The 21,926-nt window shown below is 46.2% G+C and overlaps 1 protein-coding gene across 2 annotated transcripts in view; it reads right to left on the bottom strand.

The window, feature by feature from the left end:
* Positions 1–3,379: 3,379 nt before the first annotated feature.
* LOC144756220 (di-N-acetylchitobiase-like) overlaps positions 3,380–21,926 on the bottom strand; it is a 127,508-nt gene continuing 108,961 nt past the window's right edge. Inside the window, exons 6-7 of one of the 2 annotated variants that reach the window (XM_078645839.1) lie at positions 16,277–16,438; positions 3,380–4,081 (exon numbers count right to left, since the gene is read on the bottom strand). In XM_078645839.1, the coding sequence (XP_078501965.1) occupies positions 3,866–4,081; positions 16,277–16,438 (378 nt within the window). In that variant the 3' untranslated portion in view covers positions 3,380–3,865. Of the gene's footprint in view, positions 4,105–16,276; positions 16,439–21,926 lie in introns of both variants that reach the window. The other variant, XM_078645848.1, reaches the window with a different exon arrangement.

Here is a 21,926-nt window from a genome sequence, read left to right as displayed (position 1 = left end):
GTGCAACGTTGGGAATGGGTGCCGGCTTTGCATTTTGCAGGTGCTGAACCTGGTTCCCAGTGTTGGGGAGGGGCACAGGATAGTTTATTTTGAAGAAGTAGGAACACCCCCGGGAAGTGGTGGAGCGGCATCACTATGGAGATGCCTGTGGTCCCCCTACACACTTTATTCTCAGCCGACATATTCCTTACAGGGCCCTCTCAGGACAGTGCCTGACCTCAAGATGGCGTGTGGATTTTGTTGGGACTGCGGTATCTCTTCTCTTCAACTCCCCCGCTTTATTATGGCTTTCACTGATTGCACCCGATCATTATACTGACAGCGGAGTCTGAGCATTTTGTCTGATGCCCGGTGGAGCTGCTCGGTTCCGCTATTTGAGGAGATCGGCCCTGGTTCATCCCCTTGGCCTTCACCTACCCAGCCGGACATTAGGCACTGTTTCTCCCAGTCTCCCTGTTTTTTCCCCATTCCCTCCCCCTGTCTAGACGAATTTCCGTAACTTTGCTTTCTTATGTTTGATTTTGCTCTTCTAACAAATGTAACTTGTAACCTGTAACTCTGATCCTCATGTAAAGCACTCTTATACCTCCGGGTCTAGCCAGCACTATATAAAACTCAAATAAATAAAAAAAAATTAAGGTTTATATGAGTTACTGACATTAAAATACATTCACAAAGTGGAATATGTTTCCAAACACAGAATGTCCCAAATACGCATTAAAATGTAATCACAAGCCATTGATCTCCGAGGAATTCAGTTTCTGTCATCAGCACTTTTCCTACGTTTTTCCACAAGAGCAGTTCAAACATGAATGGCAAAATATAGTTTGCAAATGTTTTCTATATAATTATGGCTATGTCATATTTGCCACATAAAACAACATATGCTGCACAATCTAACAATTTTAACTAATAAATTGTTTGTAGCTCAAAAGGATCAAAATTACTAAAAAATGTGACTTGTGTTTCAGGGACAGCCTGGGAACAGAAACCGACCCTGGCAAACAGCTTGAACTCGGGGTAGTGCAGCTGAGCAGTTTACGAGGGCCGGTTTCGGCGGATTTTGTTACCGGAGGCCAATATTGCTGACCCCCGTTAACAAAAACGTCCCCCCTCCCCCCCCCCCCCCCCCGGGGCTCAAAAGCAGCACTTACCCTAGCGGCCTACCGGGGAAACGTCCGGTGCCAGCTATGGCCAGTCCGGCCCTGCTTGTGTTGCTGCAGAGGATGGCCCTCTGCAAAGGTTAACTGGTCACCTTTCTCACTGCTGCATTTGTATGTTACACTGTTACTAATAAGGCAAAATCTTTCCAGAGACTGTTAGCATGTGTAAAAATGTCAAAATAATAAAGTATAAGAAAATATACTGCATTATACTGCAGCCTTTTTTTGCTGCATAATTTTGTCCATACTGTGGAACAATGTCCTCCTTTGCTGCATAATTCCAGTGCCCCCAAAGCAGGAAGCTCATGTTTAAAGTGCTTGTGCATGAAGCACAGAGACTGTCAAGTTTGCGAACTAAGTTTGGTGTGCATGCAAATCCTGCATTGCCGATCCCTGGTGAGTTGAAGCTACTAGTGCTGAAACAAAGCATATGGAGGTACCAATGGGTGAGGTGGACACCCCTCAAGTGCAGGGTAGGCTTTAGTGCTGGTGGCGTCCTGTGCAACATTGTTTGTTGGTGCCCCCCCATGACCACCTCCGCCACAGATTCCCTTACTACCACCCTTTAACAGTGCCACTTAAGTCCCCATAACCATACACTCTCTCCGATGCATTTAATTTGATTTACAGGACCATTCATATCACTGTAGATCAGAGCACTATACATCACACACATTACACAGAAACAATTAATTATATGTTTCTAAATCACTATATAGGAAATGTTACATAAGAATAAGGACTACAAGGGGTAGGAGCCACATGACAATACTAGTAGGCAGTATAGTTTAATAGTGATTGGTCTGAAGAAACACAAACTCAGAATTTAAAACGTAATACCATGCTTGGGGGCGGGGGGGGGGGAGAAATCTCTTTAATAATCAGAATTGATTTCTATCCAAAAGAACACTTTTTGCAATATTGGGATATAAAAATCTGGGGGGAAAAACATACCGCTCTAATTTATACCTTGCAGTTTGTGTGCAGCTCCTAGATTACAGTTCATATCTCACTGTTCTATTATAGGATTTCTCTGGCAAAAGCAGTAACCCACTGACCAATTTACATTATGTGATCTTTGCTATCTGCATGGTACATGTTCTTTGCAGTAGTCACATTAACCTTCTGCACTACCTTTCCATTAGTTTAAACTTCCATAGACAAAACTCCGATCTCTCTCTAGAAAGAACTTTAATCACCGGAAATATCATGACATTTTTATTGTTGCCGAAAATTGCTGGAGGCCAGGAAGGAGGCAGCAAGCGCTTTTAAAGCCATAATATATTTGCAAACACTATGTTCAAACACAAAGTCGGTGCCTGTAAGGGCACACCGGTGGCACCGCCCTAGAGCCGGCCCTTCTCATGGGTCCTGTGACCTCAGTAACAGAGCCACTGTTGCTCTAGGCTAGGGTGTCCTGTTTCATAGGCCTGCCCTCAAGACTGGAAGTGAACTTCAGGATGTAAGCCTTCAAGGTTAACCCACACTTGCCACCGCTAGAATCCAGACACCAGGGCTTCCAAGGTCTTGCGGGCCGTCTAAGGTCTAGCATGGGAATGTGTTTCCTCAGGGGAGTGGTCTGGGGGACTACTCATGAAGGCTGAACCTGGTTCCCCAATTCCAAATTCGGCAGCTCTGACCATAGTGCCATGTCCTCTCCCTCACTGAGAGAAACTCGCACTGCCTTCAACTACAACCCAAATGTGCCCGCTACAAACACCTGGATGTGACTCAATTCAAATTACGCACTAGACGAGCAATATGCTGCCTGAAAAAAACAGTAACAAAATCCTGGAAAAAACAAACACTCATAGGGTGCAAGATTAAGAAAAGCATGTGAAATGTAAGCAGGAACAACATGGTTACGCCTTATCACTTTTACACTAATTATTCACAAATCACTGAGGGCTTTTGCCTGAAAAGTTGAGGGCATGACTACAGGGCGGGAAGGGATCTGTGTGGCACAATCTAGACGCTTTATTCCTCAGCAGTGAAGCAAACCATTTTCCGGCAAGAAAGCCATGAAAAGGGGCAGCAGCACCAAAAGGTACAGCCACTTACCTACGGAGGGTATCCACAATCAAGTAGTAGCGTTACCCTTTTTGGGCGCAACAAAGGAGAAATGGACTCCGAGGAAGTCTGTAGTTGGACTGTTGCAGACAGCTGCAGTGTTTTAAATAACAGCATCACACTAATAAACAGAACAGTCAAAATAATCCGGGACGGTATTTTTTTTATTGCTTACAGAGGTGATTCCCAAGCTTGCTTACAGACCGTGAGCTTACTACGGACAGTGGTAAAAATCATATTTTCGAAGCATGTCCAAGCACAATTAGTTACAGAGTGAGTGTTCAAAATACTCAAACAATCTCCTCTCTAATCAGGCCGAGTAAAGCCGAAAAGACCCAATTCCTCCATTCTTACTCATTTAAGAACACTTAAAAGGAACTTTCTAAAATAGTAAAGAACCATTTTTCATTTGTGTGCTCTTTTTATCAGTGTGGAATTGCTGGCATCTCTGCAGTCACGAGGCGGTTATCTTTCTGGATTTGCACAATCATTGTGCCATTCAAATCTACGACCCGTTTTTCGTGTCATATGAAATGTAATGTTAATACTGTAAATTAATACTGTATATTTGTATTCATCCTATGTTATTTCTTGAAGCCACATGGCGGCAGTGGCTTGATCCGTATTTACTGTTAAGACACTGGAGCTCGGCCATTGGCTCGCTGGGGTCGGAGGGCGTTCCACATGTCTTCCGTTTGCTGTTCTGCTACCGGGTCACTGGAGTAGTCCAGGATATTACCATTCCACATTCCAATGCCCCGGAGTCCACGCTCTGCTACATATGCCGCCTTCAAGGAGATACTTTGAGGGTCATCGTACCACACTTGATGAAAAGCCCCTTTGATGTCCTGAACGAAAATTACAAGAATATCTATAAGTACAAAATTGTAGGTTAGCAGCTTTACATAGTGCTTATTTTAAGGCAGATGTCATATCCAAGTTGTTTTTAAGCTGTCCACAATCGTTTCTATAGCACTATCTTTTACATAACGTGTATTTATTTGTAAAGCGCACGTTCATCTATAGGCATCTTGGCGCTGAATAAAAGAAGTTTGTATCCCAACTCATTGGTAACAGAAGTTTATTTTTACCCGACTCAATGGTGCACATTGTATCGACCTCAGAAGGGTGAAGGGCTGAGTGGACCCGCTTGGATTTAACCTGTGACCTTGAGGCCAAACACAGGCCCCTACAGTGGATGCATTAGTCCACTAAGCCACCAGGGCAAACACAAGGAGATGATGGATGGAGCGCTGAAACTTTTCAGACACTCACCTCCAGTCACAGAACTGGATTGAATCCATCATCCTTCTTTAGCTCACTTCGCCACCCCAGTTCAGACATAGATATATGCAAATCAGTCTTGACCATGTGCCTCGTGGGAACAGTCCAGCCCGAACTGACAGGCCATGTCTTCATTGGACAGGGTAAAGACTGATTTGCATATGGCTGGGTCTGAACTGAGGTGGTGAAGTGAGCTAAAGCATGATGATGGATTCAACCAGAGGCGCAACTTTCAGGGGGAGGGAGGTTACACATCAACAAAGAAACAGTATAGGGGTCCATATCCGATTATTTCGTATACTTACCTGCATGCATGGTCAAATATTTCATGGAGATAGAAAATGTAACACATTTTTGGGCTGTAAATATCTTGCTACGATGATGAATTTCAAAATAGGACTTTATTGTTGTGTACTCTTCTAATCATTAAGTTCAATCATACAAGAAATTGCAGTTATATATATATATATATATATCAAATTAAAAGCAGAAGCACAAAAAAGATGCACAAGTCTTAACATATAACAGCCATATATTTGATGTAAAATTCAAAGAACCTAGCCTTTAAACAGCCTGCACAATTGTGGTTCACTTTGAATTTTTTTGCTCAAATCCGTTTATTACATTTTCAAAAGATAGAAAAGATTACCGAGCATGGAGTGGGTAACACCAGTGCACAGACGCGCACGTGGCATTGCAGCGAGTGGTGCAAACGCACAGCATAGTTGCAACAGCACGTGTTTGATGATTACATAACGTCTCTGGCATCAAGCATATGCTAAACATCCACCAACATGCACACAGGGAAGGGAGAGAGGTCCTTGTGATTGTGCAGGTGTCCGGATGGGTGAAGGGTGGATAGGGAGGGGGGGTGGGGGGGAGGGTAGGAGAAGGGACCGCTTCCGGCAGCATCACTGAGAAAGTGGGGGGGGCAATTCACAAGTGAGGCCCCGGGGAGAGGTCAGGAAGCGAGAAGGGAGTCAAACCGTCAGTGTATGATTGCCTACTTGCCCAGCGGGAGTCCACGGGCGAATAGTTGGCAGCGGAAGTGGAGAGACCCACAGGTCAGTTGTTAGTCAGAGACCGACTTGTAGGGCACGCAGTCGAGGAGGTGGGAAACACAGGTACTCCAGTCTGTAGTGTGTGGCCACCTGGTCAAAGTGAATTTCCTGTCTGTGGCGGTCAACGAGTGAGATATGCATTCCATCAACAAGGTGTGCCACAATCTATTGAACCACAGAGCTACGGCAGGGCCCCCCTTTTTACGTCATAATACGACAAATCAGCTTCACTCCAATGTAATCCTTATTTGGAAATAGTTTAGTTGGCTCGAAAATACTTTTGAAGTGATTTCGTCTTGTATTTGTTGTTTAAATGTATATTCAAACCAATAGCAACAAGCATTTACAATGCAATAGGTCTCGCATTTGTTAAATTTAGAGTGGTTAGCGTTGAAAATACGAATTGTTCTACTTTGTTTTTTTATATGCAATGGTGTGATTATATGAGCATAGCGTTATTGCCATTGGTATGACCTTGCCCGGCTTAGGGTGACCAACTGGCATTGGTGCAAATTCAGGACGGTGAGTGTAAAAATTCAAGACAAAGGGTCAAAATTCAGGACACAAATTCAGGACAGGAGGTCAAAATTCAGGACAAAACTTCAGGACAATTGGATAAGTTTTACAGACACATCAGTGGTCGCGCAATAGTATATAAGTAAGCCCAGCCATATCCAAACATATTCAACCATTTGCAAAGCTATCCATCATGTATCCTTCCATCTATCATTTTACTCACCCATCCCTTCATCCATCCTTTCGCTCATCCATCCATTATCCATCCATTCACCCTTTCAACCTATCCATCTGTACACTCATCCATCCACTCTTCTAAACATCCATCCATTCACTCACTCATCCATCCAGCCATTTACCCTTTCACCCATCCAGCCATCCTTTCACTTACTCATCCATCCACCCAGTCACTCATCCTTCCTCCCATCCACCCTTTCAGTCATCCATCCATCCTCCCTTTCTCTCTCTCCATCGACCCTTTCACTTAACAGGCCTTCCTTCCATCCATCCATCCACCCACCCACCCACCCAACCATCCATCTACTCATCCACTCATGAATATCCATCCTTTCTCTCATCTGTTTATCCTTTCACTCCTTCACTCATCTATTCATCCTTTTGTCCATCTACCCTCCCTTTCACTCACTCATCCATCCTTACATTCATACGTCCATCCATTCACCCTTGCAGTTATCAATTCATCAATCCATTCATCATTTCACTCATCCATCCACCCACTCACTCATCATCCACCTTTTCACTCATCCATCCACGCTTTTACCCAGGAGCCACCACATGGGGAGACAGGAGCAATCACTGAGCGGGAGGGGCTGGAGCCATCAGAGGAGGGTGAACAGGATCCACCAGGGTGGGCATGCAGTATTCTAGTATCATCCTGGTCTCTTCCAGGGTGGGGTAGGGCTCCTCACCCCCTCCTGGACAAGACAACGAGAAGACAGGCTCTCTTTCCAAAATGTTAAGTTTTGCCATTCCCCACTGTGATGTACAGTACTTAAAGGAGATACTCCAAGAGAACTGATTTAACGGATTGTCCTCCATACTTTGTTAATCAGTGTGGGTGCGATTGTGCCAATTCTTAATTTTATTACATTATAGACTGCATGTTTGAAGAACCGAGGTTTGTTTACAATTTAGTGACAGTAATCAAGCTCTGTGAAGAGAACCACGTTCTGACTCGGTGTAATCAGGGCCGGTTCTAGGATGTTTGGAGCCCTGGGCAGAAAGGGAATGTGTGAGGCCACTCTAAATTGCAGAGACATGACGCATTCAGGGCTGTTTGCATCTGAATAGATGTCGCTGCTCCTGAACCTGCAGCCCCTCCCTCTCAGTCACCTTCAAGCACCTCTTAACAGCTCATCAAGGGAAGGAGGTGTGAGGGTTGCCATCCCGCTGTGCCTCCCCAATGCTGCTGGGTATCTGAGCTTTGGTACTGCATCGGAGTCTGTTACACCCGACCTCAACAGCATCGGAGTCAAGAAGGGAGGTGGGTGGAAGCTGCTTTAGGGTGGTGTGACTGGTTAAAATTACGGACAAATGGCGTCCGTTAAAAAATCCTTCAGGGATAACGGACAGACGGCCGAAATTACGGACTGTCCGTGAAATGTACGGACCTTTGGTCACCCTAGCCCGGCTGGACAAGGATTCAATGGGAAATAGGTTATAAGGGAGGGGAGATAGTAAAATGCTGCATGAAAACAAAAATTTTAGATTGGTGAAAAGTGGAATCTGAGAAACAAATGATGTCACAGACTACATTATGGCAGGTGCACTCACTATGGAAATTGCCATGAATCAAAAGAATGGACAGAGATAAAGCAGCTATAATAGCATTAGCTGTGAGGGAAACTAGGAGCGTCTAGGATGAGGTAAGGAGGACCCAAAACATAGCAGCAGTCGGAGGTCTTTTATGTTGTTATTTGGGAACCCACATTTTTACACTATCTTCTTTTGTGGGATTGGAAAAAAGCAGCCTTGAGGGAACATCCGGTGCGCGCACCCTTTGTGCGTAAATGTCTCACCAGTGTCGTGAGTCACGGTGAAAAACTGTGCCCTAGAAAGAAAGAACAGCTTCATGGCTGTGCCAGGGGAGTAAAGCTTTTGCGGTAGGTGCAGGCAGCGGCTGTTTGCCCACGCTGGCCTGCAACCTGTGCTCACAGGGAAAGGAGCAAAGGCTAGCTTTTGGACTGATCACCTGCTGTGCCAATGGTGACGTGAATGCGGTTTCTTAAGGTTCCTAAAAGGTTATTAGGTAATTAAGGCTCTTAAGTGTGAAAAGGTAACATACGTCCGGTGTTCTAAAGGCACATATGTTTATCTAGTGAATCTTGAAAACACAGGGAAGAGGAAGGCTGCAGGGAAGCGCTGAAACCTAAACTGATGACGGAGACCATTGGGTGGCGCTCACTGTTTATAGGACTTACATGCGCCTGCTGCTATTGTATTGTAATTGCCTTTAAATGGCGCTTACTACCTGTGGCGAGGAGTGAAAGCACTTTTTTGGCGAGTAGCACGCTACTCTAGAACCCAAGCAGGATTAGTGGTCAAGTAACATAGGGAAATATGAAATTAATTTGAGTGGTGGATATATTAGTCTGTTATTTGGATTGAAAAGTATAGTGAAGGGCTAGAACAGGGGAAACGTTTTGCATGTATATAGCGGTTGCTATGGAGAAAGATGATGAGAGGAGGACGGGGAGTATATGGATAAATGGGGAGAAGGATGGAGAGTATATGGATAAACGGGGTTAAGGATGGAGAGTCTATGGATAAATGGGGAGAAGGATGTAGTCTATGGATAAATGGGGAGAATAATGATGACTGGGAGAAGGACGAATAGATGGAGAGAAACAACAGATGGAAAGAAGAAAGGATAGGAGTATGATAAATGGATGGATGGATGGGTGGATGGATGGCAAGTAGGAAGGACGAATGATAGATGAAGAGAAAATGAATCAAAGCAATAGAAATGGATGGATTGGTGATGTACTGGGATGGATGGAACGAATCATGGAAAAAAATATTCATAGTGACAAAGGAGGTCAAAAGACTGAAAGAAGGATTGTGCCAATGAAAGAAGACAATGGAAGATTTACAAAATTCCCTCAGGCGGAGGATTCTTCTAAATGTATGAATGGTTCCCTTGCCTCACCCCTCCGCTCAGGAGCTTTTTGAAACAGGGTTCAAAGTGTGTTGTATTTTTTCTGGCTATTCCCATGAATGTGTGATCGCATTTGGATGCCACCAAATGTGCAGTTAAAGGTCATCTATCTTTATGTAAAAACATTTAGTGCCATTTTATAATTTGAGTTTGAACAAGGGCCACTCCAAGCGTGAACTTATGTGCCAAACATGGCAGAGCGCAGCAGGGATTTAAGTGGGAGGCAAAAAGTTAGGGGGGTGGGGTCCTAAAAGATGCATGACCTATATAATAAAGGACATGGCTTGACTGGGATTTTGATGTAATATTAAGTAAAACAGGAAAAATAAACAGGAACTACCTCATTGACACGTAATATTTCAACATGTTTGCAGTAATTGTTCAGAAATTTCTCAGTGTTATGTACCAGTAAAGTTAAGGGCATGCATATAGGTCGTAATGGGAACCCGTTTCAATGTCTGTTTTTTATTGCTAATTTCTCTTAGACACAGAGGGACCTGGCACACTTAAATCCTGAAGCACAAGCCATATCTTGTGGAGGTTTGGCTCAAAACCAAACTGCAGGTCCTTACTCTAGGGAGAACCTTACCCAAGTAGACAGTCAGCAAACTGCACGCAGGCACATTAACCCTTTAAACTGTTTTGAGTCAAAACTGTGACTATGTAGGGAAAAGATATATCTCTTCAGCAAGTGCATTAGTCGCCATAGTTATCTTATTATTATTGTCAATGTATTATTAGTAGAAATTCGTGGAAAAGAAGATTTTTGTGCGGGGGTGGGGTGGAGGGGGGATTGTCGTACCAGTCGTCAGTTTTTAAGCCAGCCCCGTTTGTCTGCCTTCTCTTTATTATCTTGCAGCCCTGGCTACTTCTATTTTCCCGTCTAGTAAACATTACTGTATGCTTGTTTAAAATGTGTGTGATGCCCTGAGGAGTATTCTCAAAGCAAACACATGGAGATAATGGACAGAGTGCTGAAACTTTTCCAGATACTCACCCCCAGTCACAGATCTGGGTTGAAGCCTGAATCCATCATCGTTCTTTAACTCACTTTGCCACCCCAGTTCGGACCTAGCTATATGCAAATCAGTCTTGACCCTGTGCCTCATGGGAACAGTCCAGCCAAGCCAGGTCTTCTCGGGACCGAAAACAAGCATCCTCGGACAGGTTTTGGGGTAACACCCCTCATCAGCCAGGCTAGCTTGAATCCAGTGGCAAAGTGAGCAAGGGACCCACATCTGGGCATAGCCTGCCAACTTAGGGCGAACAAAGCAAACACAAGGAAGTTCCCATGAGGCACAGGGTCAAGACTGGGGAGCCAGCTGCCACATGAGATCACAATGTGAGTAAACATTGAAGTGAGCCCGGTCACAAGTAAACAGTATTAAGCGTCTATACAGAACAGGAAACAGTCAGCAACGTTTAAATGCTGCGTTTGTGTCAGAGGGTGGTAGGAAGGCAGAAGTAGCGACGGGGGTGAAGCAGCTTTAAAAAAAAAAAAAGTTTGCTAAAACCCAGATAAGGAAAGGAAGAGTAAGGAGACTGTGCTCAACCACTGCTCCTTAGTCTTAAACAGAGTGAACGACTTAGGGCCCAGCAAAAAAGAGCGATGGAGCAGAGATACAATGATTAATAGCAGGTGGGAATAAAGTGGTTTGTTGAAGACAAAAGGTCTTGCAGACAGTTCATGCCCGCTGCCTAGGCTCGACCTAAAAATACTGACTGTTGCTCATTTACCAGTTTGCTTTTTATATGAGCTTTAAAATACTGGCCAAGTGGCAATCCTGACTTCTTCTCTCACTTTAAACAGCTTCAATTCCCTGGTCACTTTTCAGAACATGTTAGATTTATCCAACTCTCAAATGCAGATTTAGGAAGATGTTTCTCTAATTCTTGATCAACACTTCGTTATTTCGCTGTGATGGCTCAGTGGACTAATGCATGCACCACAAGAAACTGCGCCAGACCCATGGTCACGAGTTTCAACCCATCGGTTTCACCCTGCTTTCTTCTGTTTGAAGTTGATAAAAGGAGTACCACTGAGTCAGGTGAAAAATTAACTTATTATTTACCATCAAGTTACCCCTTTGGGATGCGCGCTTGAGAAATACACAAGTTCTATTATATCAAATTGTATTGTACTGGATGAATAGCAAGTTGCATTGTGGGAAAGTGCTTGGCTCGAAGAGTGTCCTGTGTGACCAAGGGGAGAAGCATTCGGGTGCTGTTCGTAAGTGACAATAAGGCTGCACCCGTATTAGATCATTGGGCTTAATGTGCAATGGCAAGAAAAGGAATGAGAGACTTTACCTGTGTTTATTGTTGTGCCTGATAGATGTTTCTCCATAGAATCCACCCAAAAGCGACAGAGGAGCAACTTACATCATGTCCTAAATAAAGGGCAGTCAGGCAGACACTCTATATAATTACTCTGGAGCAACTAGCGAGTGACCTCCAGCCATGCCCTATATGCTGTAATAGTGGAGGCCCTCCACAAGTGAGCAGTAACCTAAAGGCCCGCACAGCCATACAATATGCTATGTGGTCACGTCTCTGGTGACATAGGCTCAACCCCCTGGAGTACATTGGCTACAGTCAGGCCTGGTAGGGTCCACCCAGGAGTTAGAGGAGAACAATCCATGGACATGCACTGGATACAGACAGCCTACATAAATACCATATTGTGTGCATCTAAGAGTGGGCAGTGGCCAGCACAATTCAGACTTTGCTTGCTAAGGCCCGCCCAAAAGTAGCAGAGAAGCTGCACGTCACACACTGGTTAAAGGCAGCCAGAGTGAGACAAAATAGAGTTCACTCAAGAGCAACAGAGAAGCCACGCATGGTATGTACTGGTTGCAGGCATGCCAGGATAACGGCCCATTACCGTCTCCTGGGGCAAAAGAGGACCGGCCTATGGCTTATACTGGTTGTGGGCAGCCTGGAAAAATACAAATAGAGCCCCACTAGCAGTGACAGATAAGCATGCACTGGGTACAGGCCGCCAGTTGAAACGTCCAGTTGGACCACCGAGGTGTGACAGAGGAGGAAGCTATTGTGTGCAATGGTTAAAGGCACCAGGATAAATGCTGTATTGGGTCCACAGAAAATATCTGAGGAACTGACCATGGCTTGCTCTGGCTACAGCCAGCCACTGTAAATGTCCTACAGGGTGCAGTCAGGAGTGATTGAGGGGAGGCCTATAGCATGCAACGGGTACAGGCCCCAAGGGTAACTGCTCTCTGGAGCCAATCCGAAGTAACCTGATGGCCATAACATAGTGGGAAACTTGTGCTCCTGGTAGTAATAACTCTGCAGGCAGGTTAGAGCTATTGGAGGGATATAATTAATGTGCTAGATTACCTGGTGGAGAGAAGGAGTGCGGGGAAGGATAGGTGTGGGGTAAACAAAGAGGCAGGATATTATGTTCTGGGTAAGCATGGGCTGAAAATTCGTTCCGCTCGCGGAATTTGCGGATTTTCCGTGATTTCGCGATCTGCGAATCTCGCGAAATCGCGGTAAAATCCGCGAATCAGCGGGGACGAATTTTCAGCCAAGCACTTACAGGGTTACAGCAGCAGGTGCAAAAGTTGAAGCTAATTTTTTGTAACCTTTTACAAAAGGGTTACAAAGAAATTAACTTCAACTTGGGCACCTGCTGCTGTAAGCCTGTAAATGCTTCCTGGCGCCTTGTTGCCTACTTGGAACTATTCTCTGACCCTGCTCTGACCCTTGAAGCAGGGTCAGAGAATAGTTACAAGTAGGCAATGAGGCGCCTGTCACGAAAATTAAACCTCAACAGGAAGCACTGACAGATATAAAAACAAGCATTTGCAATGCAATAGGTCCCGCATTAGGAAAGTTTGAGCTATTGGTCTTGTAAATGACAATTTTTTTTATTAATGTGTTGGTTTTGAAAATAGCTAAATTAATAGCTTTGTTATTTACAATGCCAATAGTTATAACTTTTGTAAATGTGACACCTACAGCATTTGTAATGCAACATGTTTTGTATTTACGTGACTTAGCTGTATTGATATTACAAATTACAATGGCTTTTAATTTTTTTAAATAATTAATACTTAAATAAAAGTGATTTTAATTTATAATGGCAATAGCTTAAACTTTTGTAAATAACTTTTGTGAAGATTATGTTCAGTGTATTTTATTGTGACGAAAATCCAAGAACAGAAGTGAAATATCAACATCTTTTTGTGACATTTGTAATAAAGCTTGAAACATTGAGAGAACATATTTGAACCAGTTGTTGTTGTTTGGTTGCGCAGATTGATGCTGGGGTGGCGCTGAGTGGTGCTGTCGTGGTGCTGAGTGGTGCTGTCGTGGTGCTGAGTGGTGCTGTGGTGATGCTGAGTGGTGCTGTGGTGGTGCTGTGGTGGTGCTGAGTGATACTGGGATCATGCTGAGTGATGCTGGGGTGGTGCTGAGTGGTGCTGGGGTGGTGCTGAGTGATGCTGTGGTGGTGCTGAGTGATGATGCGGTGGTGCTGAGTGATGATGCGGTGGTGCTGAGTGATGATGCGGTGGTGCTGAGTGATGATGCGGTGGTGCTGAGTGATAATGTGGTGGCGCTGAGTGATAATGTGGTGGCGCTGAGTGGTGCTGTGGTGGCGCTGAGTGGTGCTGTGGTGTCGCTGAGTGGTGCTGTGGTGGCGCTGAGTGGTGCTGTGGTGGCGCTGAGTGGTGCTGTGGTGGCGCTGAGTGGTGCTGTGGTGGTGCTGAGTGGTGCTGTGGTGGCGCTAAGTGGTGCTGCGGTGGTGCTGAGTGGTGCTGCGGTGGTGCTGAGTGGTGCTGCGGTGGTGCTGAGTGGTGCTGCGGTGGTGCTTGAGTGGTGCTGCGGTGGTGCTGAGTGGTGCTGTGGTGGTGCTGAGTGATGCTGCGGTGGTGCTGAGTGATGCTGCGGTGGTGCTGAGTGGTGCTGCGGTGGTGCTGAGTGGTGATGCGGTGGTGCTGAGTGGTGCTGTGGTGGTGCTGTGGTGGTGATGAGTGGTGCTGTGGTGGTGCTGAGTGGTGCTGTGGTGGTGCTGAGTGATGCTGTGGTGGTGCTGAGTGGTGCTGTGGTGATGCTGAGTGGTGCTGAGTCATAATGTGGTGGTGCTGAGTGATAATGTGGTGGTGCTGAGTGATGCTGGGCTAGCGCTGAGTGATGATGTGGTGATACAGAGGGCAGAAAGGCACAAAAAGCAGTCTAACAAAGGGCAGAAGGGCAGAAAAACAAGGGAAAAACGAGTCTAACAGAGGGCAGAAGGGCACAAAAAACGAGTCTAACGGGGCAGAAAGGCACAAAAGCGAGTCTTACAGAGGGCAGAAGGGCACAAAAAGCGAGTCTAACAGAGGTCAGAAGGGCACAAAAACAAGGGAATAACAGAGGGCAGAAGGGCACAAAAAACAAGTCTAACAGAGGGCAGAAAAACAGGGGGCAGAATGAATCCCGCCCTGCGTGTTTGTCCACGAAGATGCCACCTTTTTGTGCAATACCTCTACTCAACTGGAGTACTTTCTACTGTCTAATCAGTAAGTGCTCCCTCATTGGCTAAATGTATAGGGGCAGATTTACAATAACTGGCGCATCCCCAGGGATGCGCCGGTTATTGTGCGCCGCAGCTCCGCCACCCATGGTGCGCCGCATTTACAATGCAGCGCACCATGTGGCAAAAACGGCACAGATGCGTCACGCATCTGTGCCGTAAAAGCAGTGCATTGCTGGAGCTGCCTCGCGCTTGCGACGCAGTTCCAGCAATGCTCTGGGGGGCCCTATCTCCCCAATGCTGCATCAAGCCTTGCACCTGCTTCAAGCAGGCGCAGGGTTTTGACGCAGCATTGGCCTAAAAGTGACTGAGTGAAATCTTGTAGATTTCACTCAGCCACTTTTAGGAGGCGTTCCTGCGCAGGAACGCCCTCCCCTGCGCCAGAACGCCTCCTGATGGTGTAGGGCTTTACAACGTGACGCATCTCTCAGATGCGTCACGTTGTTAATACCCAGCACCATGGCGCATCTTTTGTGCTGCTGCTGCGTCACAAAAGGTCTCGGTAGAGGGTGGCAGTGGTGAACCAGAGGGTGGCAGTGATGAACCAGAGGGTGGCAGTGCTGAACCAGAGGGTGGCAGTGCTGAACCAGAGGGTGGCAGTGCTGAACCAGAGGGTGGCAGGGGTGAACCAGAGGGTGGCAGGGGTGAACCAGAGGGTGGCAGGGGTGAACCAGAGGGTGGCAGGGGTGAACCAGAGGGTCACAGTGGTGAACCAGAGGGTCACAGTGGTGAACCAGAGGGTGGCAGTGGTGAACCAGAGGGTGGCAGTGGTGAACCAGAGGGTGGCAGTGGTGAACCAGAGGGTGGCAGTGGTGAACCAGAGGGTGGCAGTGGTGAACCAGAGGGTGCTGTGCCCATACACGACCGCATGGGTAACTTCGCCATGCAAGCGACCCGCGGACACACAAAAACCCCCGCGAACACGCAAAAGCCCCGCGAACACGCAAAAACCCCGCGAACACGCAAAAAACCCCGCGAACACGCAAAAAAACTAAAATCTGCATATTCGCACGAATTTGCGGATTTTGCGGAACGCGAATTCGCAAATTTCGCCCATACTTAGTTCTGGGCCTGATAGAGCCAAAAAGGGGAAATGCTCTCAGCCACTTACTCCTGCACCGGGATGCCCTTGGTTGATGCCCTGGAAGAAATAGGTATGGAGGTGGCTATCCAGTTCTGGGAAAGGGGAGAGAGGTGTAGAGACCTAGTCACATGACCTGGGGGTTTAACACAAAAGGCAGGGAGGCTGGGCAGTTGGAAGGGCTGAGAAACTAGAGGCCGGAAACCCGAAATGCAAAAAAAAGAAAAATATAAGGTCAATGCATGCATAAAATGAACATACATAAAATATGCAGTCAGTTTATGCTCCCAATATAGGGGTGTAGCCTTTGAACATAAAATACAAAGCACAGGTTCGTGCTGACCAACACAGGGAAGTGTGTGTCACTTAGCATTCACTCACCTTGTAATTATAATAGGGAGCCTTCTGCTCTTCATCCCAAAGTCTGCCAGAAATTGAGCTGTTGACTTGCTTCATGATAGCCTTATATGGGACCTGACGTCCCGCTGCATCACTGCAGGGAGCTCCTCGGAAAGGCACTTTCTTCAGTGTGCATTTGCCATCCTGAAAAAAGAACATGCATAGAAGCCAGCTGAGCTTTTTTTCCGCTTCCATTCTCAAACAAGCATTGGCATAGCCAATAGGTCTCGCTTTTGCGACTTTATAACTGTTTAGCTATGCAGCACACTATCCTGGACCATGTGCTGCTATGGATTGAATGCAATTCCTACATACTGGGTCATGCAGTGTGATTCAAGAATACGTGTTTCCCTCTGCTGCATGCTTCTTCTTTCTGTGTGGCATTTGGAAATTAAAAGCAAAGATGGGAGGGTGGGGGTGAATTGAAAGCAATGACGGGGGCTGGGAGAGAACTGAAAGCAACAGTGGGAGGATAAGAGGAATTTAAAGCAATGATGTGAGGGTAGGGGGATTAAAAACGATGGGACAGTGGGAAGTTTTGAAAACATGGTTGCCAAAACTGAAAAAAGGGAGAAGATTTTAAGTAGTAAGCCCAAATTGAGAAGCGTTTACTAAGAATATATTTTAAATGGGAAATGGAAAAGTAATAAAACATTTTAGCGTTCTTTTTCTCTACAGGTGTGAATACCCATAGTATTTTTTTCTCCAATGAATCACACAACCTAAGGTGTTACCCTAGGTGTTACCACTTTCCAAACCCTTTAAATAACCATAATCATAGCCAACAAACTAACCCATAACACCATGTTACGGACTTCCTTTTATCATGTGCTCTATATCCCAGATTATTTTACCCTAATCTTAGACTTTTTTCCCTCCAAACTGTTCACAATATCTTTTTCAGTCGTTTGCAGATAATTATCTGTGTGCATGCACATGTTCAGCTGCCACTACTGATTTAGTGAGAGTTATTCTACTGAAGTGGCGCAGTGCCTTCTCATGCCCGTTGTTAGAAATGGGCTCTCTGGTTGGCTAAGGCTTGCGCCAAAGCCAGGCAGAGACCACCACTCTAGTCAGGGCAAGGGAATTACATGCCAAGATAACCCCTGCTCACCCCCTTGGTAGCTTGGCACGAGCAGTCAGGCTTATCCCGGAGGCAATGTGTAAAGCGTTTGCGCAACACACTCACACAGCAGTAACACATTAGGCACGCCACAAAAAGGAACTCCACACAAGGTTATATATAAAAATAGCCTTTGTATTACCATAAAGCCATTAGATCATAATCACACATATACACTGTGCCAACTGGCACTGGGCAGTATTTACAGGGGATTATATACACATGACAGGGCCAAATGGGCCACTGTCAGAATCAGCACTTAGTAGAAATAGCAGATGTAGACCATAGAATAACTGACGCACAAAATAATACAGTAACTACTGGTAAAAGGTAGGAACACACTACGTAATATTAATCACCTTAGGCAGAGGTCACGCAGTGAAACATAAACTTAATATCATAAACTATACTAGGCACAACATCCTCCTAATCATGAAACACATTTAGAGGTCTAAAACAGGATGCATACATACATTATGCCATAGGCATAAAACATATTAGACCTGAAACACAGGATGCAATCACTTTGCGCCAGAATCACTTTAGGCACTGACCCTTAATCAACCGTGCCCCCAACATTGGAGTGGCCCGCTCTCCTGCTGGTCCGCTCAGAGAACAAGGCACAAAACAGCAGAGGAGCCCTCACTCACCTGGCTCTTTGCTGGAAGGGGGGAGACTCCTCCTTTGGTCCTCTCAGTCGGTGCCTCGGATCTTCCGACACACTGGCTGCCCGGGACACTCCTCTGGTCTCCCTGGTGGGCGCTGGGGATAGCTGTAAGGGAGCACGCACGGCTCCAACGTCCTCTGTGGCAGCAGGGTTCTCCTCTCCACACGGGAGTCCCACGTACTTGCAGACTTCCTTGGGTACAGTCCAGTGCGGGGTGGGCTCCCGCCTGGACTCCTCTTCCGGCCAGCCTTTCCTTCTTGCACCGGAGTGCGGGGCGGGCTCCCGTCGGCTTCCGGCTTTCCTCTTGGGATTCCGTGGGCGCAGGGCTTCCCTCGGGACAGCGGAAGTCCCGCCCCACGTCAGGCAACACGCTGCCTGACTTCCGGCCGCGGCGATGATTTTTGTTTTCGGTCGCAGTAATGCGGGGTAGGCTCCCGCTTCTTTGAGCACGAAGTCCCTGGTGCGGTGGGCACCCAATAGGGGTATACAAAGCAGCACAAGGTCCCTCGTGGGGTGGGCACCCGCTAGGGATATTAAAATAAACGGCACAAAGCCCCTTGCGGGGTGGGCACCCGCTAGGGGTATTTAAAAAGCACAATGCGGGGGGAATCCTACACGATGCAGCTTCGCGCTGCAGGCCCTCCGCAGTCCTCCTGGGGCAGAACACAGCGCTCCTCAGGGCAAATAGGCGCTTCTTCAGCAAGCTAAATAAAAGCGCTCTTCAGGAGGAGAGATAAAGCGCTTTCAGGCACTGGAGTCACAAAGTCCAGGGAAAGTCTTTCAAAGTGCAGGGGGAGGGGGCAAAGGCTGGGCCCAGGGGCCAGCTCACAGAGCCCTCCAGCAGGGAGGCAGTTCCTAGTGGCGGTTCCTCCTGGCGCCCAGCCAGCCCCCCTCAAGTAAGGAACAAGAGAACAACTTACATGGGGTCAAAGCCCCTTCTTATACACACATTTCCTTTGTCACAAACTGTAGGGCAAGGGGAGAACCAGATGCAACTGGTTCTGGAGCACTTTGTTTTGCTCATCCCCTCTCCCTATTCACAGGACAGGCCGGGGACATCAGACACACCACAGGAGGTGGAGCCAGCATTGTGGAGGGAAGGCACAGCCCTATTCAGGTCCCAGTTGCAACTCCTCCCTCCCATCTACATGAATATCTCCCTATTCACCACCGGGAAGACTCATCCTGGCTCCTGGAGCCAACCACACCAGCCAGCCCCTGTCACTCACAAGCCAGACAGGCAATTCACATCTCACAGCACACAGAAATGCCAACTCCTAAAAGTGAAACTTCTCCACTAGACACAATAAATCTGCGCACACCATTGCGCAGCATCTATTCTCACGAGTTCGCACATACCAAACTCGCCCCTGCACTCCTCTCACACCAGGAATTACCATGGACGTACATATCCCCCATGCATTCCTATGGGAGGGCAGGCCAATCTCATCACACTCACTCAGATTGCGCATGCACTTTACACTAGGACACAGTGCTAAAGTGCGCAGAAGCCAAAAAACAACTAACATCAGGTCACATTTAAAAGCAAAAATTTTAGGGGTGAACCTGCCAAAAGTACCAAGTCCAACACCGTGTTTACATACTGTCACCAGCCTGACACTTAAGCAGGGCGATTTTCCACCTGGCCTGTCAAACACACTGGGGCTCTATTTCAAACAGCCATGTGTGCAACTAATTAGTTTAAAACTGATTAGCCGAATAACCTCATTGTTTCCTAATCAGTACATAATCTTCTTCAAGAAGGCCCCTACTACTTAAAGTTGGATGTGAAAAACACAGTCTGAGGGATGCTTCAGTCATTTAAGCACAGCACGAAGCTCCAGCTTTTATTCAACGCTATGGCTTCTTGAAAATAATAAAAATGAATGTATGTTTGCATGAATATGTCTGGATTGTCCAGGAGTGCGTCAATTTGCCTCTGGAAGCCGTGCAGCCAAGAACACGTAAACAATGTTTGAAAGATGCACTGGGCTGTGCAGTCATTCAGGTGGAATGATGGCGTTGCAGGCATGCATCTGGTGTGCGTCTGTAAAACGCTGTACTGCGCAATGACAACACGCAGCACTTTGTGAAGCGTTACATAATATAAGAAAATAAATTGATAATACAGTAGGTCTTTTCTTCGGATCTACAGCTCTGGCTCGAGGGTATGCACCTAAGCTTATAAATTAGATACGTTTTTTTTGTACCTTTTTTCACTCAGTAATGCTCGAGTTCCCCTATTTCATGCTAAACGTGGGAGGCTATGTTGGGGTGGAGAGCGTTTTTTTTCTTTGTTCGGTAAGGAGAGACGGGCGTTCAGATGAGGGTCCGCCATCTTTTTGTCGCACCCCAACAGCTGCTGCACCTTCAAATTGCTGATGTTTGCATCGAAGGCTCTAGGTACCGCGCTCCTGTCCCATGCTCTTTTTGTAAGACAGCGCCGCACCGTTGTACGGTCTGCTAAAAGGAGGCCACGAAAAACGAAGCCTTCAGAATCTTTTATGTATTTAATGGATAAAACATATATTTCATGAAATCTCGCTCTCTTTTGCCCTTTGTGTTGGTAACATTTTTTATTTACCGTACATCTATTATACGTGCCCAATTATGCAAGCCCAACACGTTTTATGTGGGTCCATCCTTTGACAAGTACGGACAGGGGTCGTTCAGCCGCTTGATCACAACGGCGCAAAATCATTCCTTTCTGCTGTGTCCATCATCTCATTGCGCATTTCCCTCCCCTGTTTTGAATGCAGACAACAAAAGCACACGTTTCTGCCTACCATGTTAAATGAGAATAACCAGATTTTTTTTAAATGAGCACAGGTTACAGTGTGTCACACATGCTATGCGTGTTTTTATAGCTCTCTGTCTCTTAGCTCGTATCGGCCGAGCTTGACAGCACTAGCTAGATGCAACAATGGTCACAACACCCACTATGAAGAGGGGTTATAAATAACAAGCATTTACAATGCAATGGTCTCGGCAATATTATAGGTAGAACTATTGTATAGCTCATTAAAAAATTTTTTTTTTATCCCTAAATAAATGGCATTGTCATTTCTATTGGCATTAGCTTAATGTTTTGCATATGTGATACCTATTGCATTAGAAGAGACAGAGTGAGGTAGAGATAGAGAGAGTGAGGTATTGAAATAGAGAGAGAGCGAGGTAGTGAGAGAGTGAGGTAGTGAGCTAGATAGAGTGAGGTAGTGAAACAGTGAGTTAGTGAGGGAGAGGGATGTTGTGAGGTAGTGAGATCTAAGCAGAGAGTGATGTGATGTAGTGAGATAGAGAGAGAGGTAGTGAAAGAGAGTGAAAGTGAGTTAGTGAGATAGAAAGAGTGAGGTAGTGAGAGAGTGAGTGAGGTAGTGAGTTAGTGAGATAGAAAGAGTGAAGTAGTGAGATAGAGTGAGTGAGGTAGTGAGTTAGAGAGAGAGAGTGAAGTAGTGATGTTGTGAGGTAGTGAGGTAGTGATGTTTTGGGAGAGAGAAGTCGTGAGATAGTGAGGTAGTGAGATAGATAGAGTGGAGTAGTGAGGTAAAGAGAGTTATGTAGTGAGATAGAGAGTGAGGTAGTGAGAGACAGATAGTGAGGTAGTGAAAGAGTGAGGTAGTGAGGGAGAGGGATGTTCTGAGGTAGTGAGATAGAAACAGTGAGTGAGGTTGTGAGGTAGTGAGATAGAGAGTGAGGTAGTGAAAGAGAGTGAAAGTGACTTATTGAGATAGAAAGAGAGAGTGAGGTAGTGAGATAGAGAGAGAGAGTGAAGTTGTGAGGTAGTGAGATAGAGAGTTAGTGAGAGTGATATAGTGAACTTTTGAGGGAGTGAGTCGTGATAT

The sequence above is a fragment of the Lissotriton helveticus genome, chromosome 1_1, assembly GCF_964261635.1.
Source record: "Lissotriton helveticus chromosome 1_1, aLisHel1.1, whole genome shotgun sequence".
In the NCBI taxonomy this organism is placed as follows: domain Eukaryota; kingdom Metazoa; phylum Chordata; class Amphibia; order Caudata; family Salamandridae; genus Lissotriton; species Lissotriton helveticus.
Note: the sequence above shows the minus strand (reverse complement) of the source record. Positions and strands in the feature narration are given on the sequence as shown.